The sequence below is a fragment of the Lutra lutra genome, chromosome 9 (genome assembly GCF_902655055.1).
Source record: "Lutra lutra chromosome 9, mLutLut1.2, whole genome shotgun sequence".
In the NCBI taxonomy this organism is placed as follows: Eukaryota; Metazoa; Chordata; class Mammalia; order Carnivora; family Mustelidae; genus Lutra; species Lutra lutra.
The window spans coordinates 50,785,913-50,793,882 of record NC_062286.1 but is presented as its reverse complement, the minus strand read 5'-3'; the positions used below and the strand labels follow the sequence as shown (position 1 = coordinate 50,793,882).

Below are 7,970 nucleotides of genomic sequence, written 5' to 3'. Positions count from 1 at the left end.
ATCTGTTTCCTCGCTGGTAAAAATCTCTCCGGATTGTAGTAGGACTAAATGAGGTAGTACATATAAAATGCTAAGCACACTACAGACAAGAAATGTCAGTGATGTCCCTATGCTTTATTATTTATGACCATGATAGAAATCACTAAGTATTTCCACCTTCCTACTTTCCAGCATGTGGAAGGATCATACTTCTCTGTCCCTTATGTGGTTGGCAGGACCACATGACTGGCTTTGGACCATGAAACGTGAGATAAGCAGACCCGGTTTGAGTCACTGCCCCTTGTGTTTACTGCTTCACACTGGCTATGCAGACTGAGGATGACACAGACTTTTGCCAGTGAGCTTTAGGGACTGTAACTGAAGCCTAATCTAACCCAGAAGTCCACAAAGTATGGCCACAGGTCAAATCTTGCCCACCATTTATTTTTGTCAATTGAGTTTTGTTGAAACACAGCCATACTCATCATTTATGGCCTATGGATACTATGACAGCAAGAGTTGAGTGGATGCAACAGAGACCTTATGGCCTGCAAAGCTGAAAATACTTACTATCTGGCCCTTCACAGAAGTTTGCTGACCCTTAACCAAGGCAGTCTTAACTGCTACAATCAAAATGACAAAGTGAGAAAAGAAAACCTAACCATCTATAAAACATGACTTAATACTAGCTGTATGACCTTGAGCAAGTCACTTATTTGTATAATCTTTTAGTTGCCGTGTGTGTAAAATGGTGGTTATACTACTATTTACCTATGATGAATGAATTCTTGTATGTAAAACCCTTGGAACCAGGACGCTTGGAAGGGAAATGCCAGAGTAGCCAGAAGGGCAGGGATATGAACTGATGAATATAAAATCACTAAGGCAAGAACCTAGTAAATGCCCAATTATTCCAATTACATAAAGATGAAATATATTTGAATAGAAACAGAAGACTAGAAGACAAGAACACATAATAGCAACAGTGGCTATCTTTTAAAATATTAAAAGAGAAGACAGTAGTGGCTTTTTTTCTTTGTTGTAACATTCTGTGTTTTCTACAACTGAACATATATAAGACAGAAAAATCCATGTTTTTTTAATAAATGCTGAAAATTTTTAATATTTGTCACTTCACAAAACATCTTTTGTTGACATTCTACAAATGATACCATCCAATAATGTTCCAATACTTTCTTCTTGTGAAGACAGTTTATATATCTGTAAAGATAGAAGACAAATTATGGCATGCTAATATATTCATGCACTATTCATTTTCATCATACAAACATGTATAAATGAAATTTTTATTCATCTACTGGGATAATGGCATGAAATCACAAATCACAAACGTGATTAAAATATGCAAAGTAGATGGCAACTCATCATTTAAGTCAAAAGTTCCCTTTAAATTGCAGTTATGGTGATTAACCCTCTAAACACAGAAACCAAATCTGTACCAATTTTAAAAGTGTGTATCTAGACATTAAAGATCAAGCTTACACAGGGAAGCCTGGGTAGCTCAGGTCATGATCCCAGGGTCCTGAGATCAACCCCTATATCTGCATCTGCATACGGCTTCCTGCTCAGCTGGGAGTCTGCTTCTCCTTCTGCCCCTCTCCCTTCCCCTGCTTGAGCTCCCTCTCTTGCTCTGTGCTCTCTCAAAATAAATAAAATATTAAAAATCAAGCTTACACAGTGCATTTGAAATATAAAATATAGAATGCATTTATTCTTAGAGAATGCTTTTATCAACTAAATTTCTGACTATATTTTACATAAACCTGCACCTTCTAATTTTTAGCCTCTATAATTATTTTCAAGTAGTTTTTAATTACATTAACCTTTCTTAAAAAAATAAAACAAGCATTGGTGATCAATAAGCAAACAGCATTGGTTTTATTTTTCCTCACTCTTTTTTTTTTCTCAAAAGATTTTATTTATGTATTTGACAAAGATCACAATTAGGCAGAGAGGCAGGCAGAGAAAGAGGAGGAAGCAGGCTCCCTGCCGAGCAGAGAGCCCAATGCGGGGCTTAATCCCAGGACCCCGGGATCATGACCTGAGCTGAAGGCAGAGGCTTTAACCCACTGAGCCACCCAGGCACCCCTCTTCATCACTCTTTCTAAAAATACAGATTTACAAACCTTTTTGACTTCTGTAATATTTGTTATGTCGGGAAGGTTTTTCAGCGAAATCTGATGACCTTCAACCTGAGATACTAGGTCTTCTTGATTTATTTGTTTTTCTCCCTCTTCAATATAAACAATTAGAATTGAAGTGTCATTTGCTGAGATACCAAATTTTTTCAAAGCTTCTGAAATCTAAGGGGAAAAAAAAAGGCAAGATAATATACTAGTAGTTTCTGTGTCTGAAACATCTCCCTATCAGCCTCCTTCTCTGGCTGGGGGTTATTTTACATTTCCAAATGGTTCTCTCCACCTACAGTGTTTCTCTTCAACAGCCCTTCCTAACACCCGCCAGCTATGCCTCTAGCACACTCTCCGCTCACAGGTACCCCTCCTTACTGCACAGGCAAGCCCATTCTTGGCATGGCACACAAACACCCCCTCCTTCCGATCCCCAGTGACCCTCCAGCCATGCATGCCTACCTTCTAGCCAGCCTGGACTGTGGGGGTCCTATCATTTCACACTTTTCCTCCTCCTGTCTGGAGTGCCTCATCCTTCACTGTCCAGTGCACATGGCACTCCCCGCTGCAGCCCACTCCTTACAGGAGTTGCTTCCTTGCTGTTCCCATAGGTTTGACTTATTATTCCCAATATATCATTTATCTTAGAGCAGTTGGATTTCTGTCGTTTCCCTGCCTTCCTCAGGAGCATATTTCTTTCTCCTGCCCTGGAACTGTAGCCAAAAGAGGGACCAGCCCAACAGATGCTTGAATAGTTTCTCAAGTTATTTCAAATGATCTCAAAGAAATAATTATCTGGAAATGTTTTTCTCCAGGTACCAAGGAGCTAATTCTATTACCCTGCATTTTATAAATTTTATAAAATTTCAAACATTATTTTAAATCATGCTGCAGCATTCCCAATTATCCTCTGGATGCTATTATTACCTGGTGGTGTTATTAACAGTAGTAGTAATACTCAAACTTCATCAGCAAAATTTTCAGGGTTTTTTTGTTGTTATTGTTTAAATGTGCCACATATGGAATGTCTTTAGCTCAGTAACTTACCATCATTACCTCAAACCACAAACTTCCTGTGCCCCGGAGGTGTGAGAGCGCCCGTGTTAAGGGCTGTTATCCAGAAGACTTCTGGATACGGAAAAGACATGGATTCTATCCTCAAGGAGTTGATAGGGAGAGTAGATGTGCACGGTAACACACAAATATCTATGCTTAATGTTTTACCATTTAAATGTATATATCATTTAGGGGGCTCTTCCTGCTCCTTTTATATGATAAGGACAGATAAAACTGTCCTCATTTCATGTAGCTTAACTTTTTACTCATATCTGAAATGACTAAGCTTATTTGTCTAGTAAGAAGCAGTGCTAAACCTCAATTCTGTCCAGAACTCTCTTAACTATTATTTTGCTTTGTTACCAACAATAGGCGTACAGGAATTCAGCCTCCAACCCAACACTAGGGAACACATGGTATATCATGACAAGGTCAACAGAAATAAATTAAGTGAAATCCATATTAATTACATTGTTATTTGGGGAAAGGTTGAAAATAATTTCAGTTGGTAGAGTTCTTGTCTTCATTTTTCCCAGTTTGTAGAGATGAACTGCTTTGTTTGCTGCCACAAGTATCTGAAATGGATCGACAATCTACCAAAGAGGACAGAAAGAATTACACATGGAGCGTCTGGAGCACCCTGGAGATGCATGCCTTAGCTTTTGGTAACTTCAATGTCAGGCTGTTTTACTTCATCACAATTTCTGTGGACTATGTTTTCAAAATTGCTGGGTGTTCAGAAAATCATAGAATTTTAAAAGCTGCAAGAAACTTAAGCAGTGAAAATTTTTTAAATAACATTTGTTCAGAATATCATGGGAAAAGCCATATTCTAAACATTTTACGTGTGATATTTTAATCCTTAAAACTACCCTATGAAATCAGTATTATTATTCATGTGCAGTGGATAAGGAAACCAAAGCAAAGAGTGTTTGGGTTTGAATCCCAGCTCTGTCACTTAACCACTGAGGGGACTTGGGCAAATTCCTGTTTTATCTGTTAGATACAGATAGTCATAGTATTTATTTCATAAGGTTGTTGTGAAGACTGAGCTGGTATATGGAAAGGAACAGAGTAAGCACACTCCGAAGGTTGGCCACCACCTGCTTAAAGTTGTAATGGCAGAGCTGGGATTAAATTCTGCTGCTGTGTTTCCACAGTGTGGCCTCTTAATCACTATACCTGTCTCCTGTGCAGAGATTTTTTTTCCCCCCAACTAACAGCATTTTAAAATTTTTATTTATTTTTTAAATCCTTTCTTTAAATTCAATTTAGTTTACATATAGTATATTATTAGTTTCAGGGGTAGAATTCAGGGATTCATCACTTACACATAACACCCAGTGCTCATTACCTCAAATGCCCATCACCTAGTTACCCCATCCCTACACCCTCCTCCCCTCCAGCAACCCTGTTTGTTTCCTAGAGTTCAACATCTTATGGTTTGCCTCCCTCTCTATTTTCATTATTTTTCCTTCTCTTCCCCTATATTCATGTTTTCTTACATTCTACATGAGTGAAATCATATGGTATTCGTCTTCCTCTGACAGAATTCTTTCGCTTACCATAATACCCTCGAGTTCCACCCATGTTGCTGCAAATGGCAAGAGTTCATTCTTTTTTGATGGCTAAGTACTATTCCATTGTATATATATACCACATCTTCTTTATCTGTCGATGGACATCTGGGCTTTTTTAATATTTTGGCTATTGTGGACACTGCTGCTATAAACATTTGGGTGCATGTGCCCTTCAAATCCTGTGCAGAGATTTTTTTCTAGTTCAGACAAGAAGATGAAGATCCAGGAATTTGCCATTAGGTCAGAGCCTGACCACAACCTTTCTTATCTCCTGGGGGAAGTTCCCAGCACTTAGGCTTCTATTCACTGTTAAATTCAAGGTTGGCCCAGTCTGACTCCAAAGCTTGGACGAGAACTCTTTACCCAAAGGTGACAGTTTTAGGCTAACCTATAACATCATGAAAAATTAACATACTCTTCAATGCCCCCTTATAGCTCAGCTAGTCTCACTTATACTCACCACCTTAGGGTTTATAAGTGAACCATCAATAGCACCTTCCATGGCCTTTTTTCTCAAGTCTCCAGCATTTTTTACATCTTTAAATAACAGAAGGGTCACCCTGCATTCGGGAAATAGGTCCAGCTGATGTGTTAACTGCATTTCATAGACAAGCAGGAGTCTATTTGCATAAAACCAAAAAGACCAAAAGACTTTGTTTAAAAGTTAATGTTATAATTCACTAAAAAATAGCCTTGCTAACAAATAAATTAAAATAACTTTAATAAGATGGCAGAACTGTTAAACTAGAAGAATCCTCCCCAAAAGCACATTTGGCATCCTCATGAATGTCTTCCCACCCACGCTGAGTTGTTTCTAGCTTCCTTTACCATTCTTCAGAAAGGATCAAGGTTATTGCCTGGTTTCCTTGTTGTACAGACAAGATCTGATGCATGGCTGAGGGGAAGCTTCTCTAATAGCCAAGTAGGAGCAGAATGTCAGGAATTTGTTAGACAAGAGGTTGCTGATGCTATTAGTAAAACCTCATGCCAACTTAGCCTTTTTAGCTTCCTGGACTTACCATTATATGTAATTTTAGCAGAACCTAGACACAAATATTAAGAAAATTTTATTGAAGAAAGTTTGACACCTGACTCAAAGATAATCATTTCATATATGACATCTGAACAATTCAAAGATATGGTTGTCTTTCTGGTTAGTCAAGTTCTTGTCTTTTATGTTTCTTTTATGTCTTTGTCCTTTCCTTATTAAACTTATGTGTAAGAAAGGGCCAGTAATTGATCTTTTTGACTAACCAGAAAGAAAACCATGTCTTTGAATTGATAAAGTATTGCAAAAATATGACCTTTAAAACAATGTCAAAGTCTTAGATATTTGGATGAGGCAATTTGATAAAATCATTTTATCCTTTTACTTGGTCGGTTCCATTTCTACGACTTTTTTCAAAGAATAAACCAAAAACCTAAAAATTTATGTAAACTAGATGTCCCTCTCATCATCCTAATAGCAAAAAATTGAAAAATTAGCTAATAACAGAATTTGTTGCGACTAAACAACCATTAAAAATTATAGTCCCGAAAAGCAGTTAAGGATGTGTGAAAACAGCAATAAATAACATTGATTAAAAACATATGATTGAAAAACAAAACCTAAAATGTAGCATAAATAGTGGACTTCTCAAAAAAGTGCATAAAAAATACTGAAAGGAAAATAAACCAAAAAGTTCTGACTTGGTGGAATGACATCTGAGTTTTTATTAGGAAAAAGCAGTATGTGTGGATATCTTGGCACACCGCAGTTCAATCTTTATTGTCATGGGAATGTCCAATGGGAGGAAAAAGCTACAGAAAAAAATAATGAATATATATTCCCAATTTCACAAAAAAGATGCACACAGAAAACAAAAACATGAAACACACCAAAATATGGCCATCTCGGGTAATTTTTACCTTCTATTTAAAAAAGATGTCCGTTCTGAATTTTCTACAGTGAGCACACAAAATAGTAATACATATAATCAGCAGGGAAGAAATCTCTTCGCTGTTTATGTTTTAACACTAGGGAAAGAAGGACCCCTGGCAAAGGTCAAAATAAATTCCCTCACTTAGGCCAGAAACTTGGAATCATCCCCGAACACCTACCCCATAGTTAATCCACAGTCCTGACGATTCTACCTCTTAGGTATCCCTCTGACCGGTCCACTTCTCGCCTATACCCACCGCCCCCAGCAGCACCGCTCCCTCATCTACGGCTGTGGCCTTCTAGGGGCTGTCGCCTCGCAGTTCCCGCTCTCCAGCCGGCAGAAAGAGCGATCCCCTCAAAAAGTAAGCCACGGGGGCGCCTGGGTGGCTCAGTGGTTTAAAGCCTCTGCCTTCAGCTCAGGTCATGATCTCAGGGTTCTGGGATCGAGCCCCGCATCGGGCTCTCTGCGTGGTGGAGAGCCTGCTTCCCTTCCTCTCTCTCTGCCTGCGTGTGATCTCTGTCAAATAAATAAATAAAATATTTAAAAAAAAAAAAAAAAGTAAGCCACAGCGGGTCCTTACGCTGCTCGTGCGATAAAGCTCCAGCCCCGCCACTCCGGGCGGTCGCTCCCTCCGCTCGCAGGCGTGCGGGGCCCACACTCTATCGGCCGCCGCCGCCACAGCCTCCCCGGCTTCCGGTGCCCGGGCTCTCTCCTCGCTCTGCGCCCCCGACCGGCAGAGCCCTGACTCCTTCTCTCCCACTTGCCGTTAAGAGTCCATTTACCAGGGCGCCCAAAGCCCCAGGTCTGGTCCCTCTTAGACACGCTTCTCCGCCCTTTTCAAGACGTCAGTGAGCAGGTGCCTGCCCCTGCCGGGCAGCGTTTCCGGGGCTGGCCTTCCTACCCAGAGAGGACCCACACGCTCGCGCTTCCGGTCCTCTTGGAAAACCTTCCCCTTGGAAACAAAGCCCTCACTTTCCGGAAGCCGGGCGGAGGCGGCGTCCGCCCCTCCCGACACGCTTCTTCCCCAGCCTGAGCTGTTCTCAGACGCCGAGTGACTGGGGGCCCTGTCCGTCACTTCCGGCGACGGGGACTCTAAGGACCCAGGGACTGGACGCTGAGGTTTCAGTGCCGAGTCTCGGCCTTCTCTCCGACGCGTTGCGCGAGACGTAGGTTTCTTCCAGTGCAAAAACAGTGTTAGCCAGGATGAGCTCCTTCGTCTCCGTTACAGTTCTCTGCGGGGTAGGCGGGACTCATTCCCTTCTTGCTCTCGGTGGGTCGGTCAT

The 7,970-nt window shown here is 40.7% G+C and overlaps 1 protein-coding gene across 11 annotated transcripts; it reads right to left on the bottom strand.

Moving 5' to 3' along the window:
* Nucleotides 1-1,073: 1,073 nt before the first annotated feature.
* Nucleotides 1,074-7,665, bottom strand: TPRKB (TP53RK binding protein). Of its 11 annotated transcripts, XM_047745682.1 has the most exons (6): nt 7,268-7,404; nt 5,785-5,808; nt 5,226-5,385; nt 3,656-3,778; nt 2,127-2,303; nt 1,074-1,200 (listed from the first exon to the last, which is right to left on the bottom strand). In XM_047745682.1, the coding sequence occupies exons 3-6, from the start codon at nt 5,364-5,366 to the stop codon at nt 1,114-1,116; spliced, it is 528 nt and encodes a 175-aa protein (XP_047601638.1). In that variant the 5' UTR covers nt 5,367-5,385; nt 5,785-5,808; nt 7,268-7,404; the 3' UTR covers nt 1,074-1,113. The 11 variants fall into 11 exon arrangements, with proteins under 11 accessions (XP_047601638.1, XP_047601640.1, XP_047601636.1 ...); XM_047745684.1 differs by lacking the exons at nt 5,785-5,808; nt 7,268-7,404 and adding an exon at nt 7,452-7,665 and having other exon boundaries at nt 5,226-5,325; XM_047745680.1 differs by lacking the exons at nt 5,785-5,808; nt 7,268-7,404 and adding an exon at nt 7,470-7,665 and having other exon boundaries at nt 5,226-5,389.
* Nucleotides 7,666-7,970: the final 305 nt, after the last annotated feature.

What these genes read in the sequence shown, in the direction of transcription:
- TPRKB (XM_047745680.1), bottom strand. Translation starts at nt 5,366, where the DNA reads ATGCAGTTAACACATCAGCTGGACCTATTTCCCGAATGCAGGGTGACC. An exon ending in CACTTATAAACCCTAAGGTG is followed by an intron (nt 3,779 to 5,225) that starts GTGAGTATAAGT and finishes CCTCTTTGGTAG; the next exon opens with ATTGTCGATCCATTTCAGAT. An exon ending in ATATTACAGAAGTCAAAAAG is followed by an intron (nt 1,201 to 2,126) that starts GTTTGTAAATCT and finishes CTATCTTTACAG; the next exon opens with ATATATAAACTGTCTTCACA.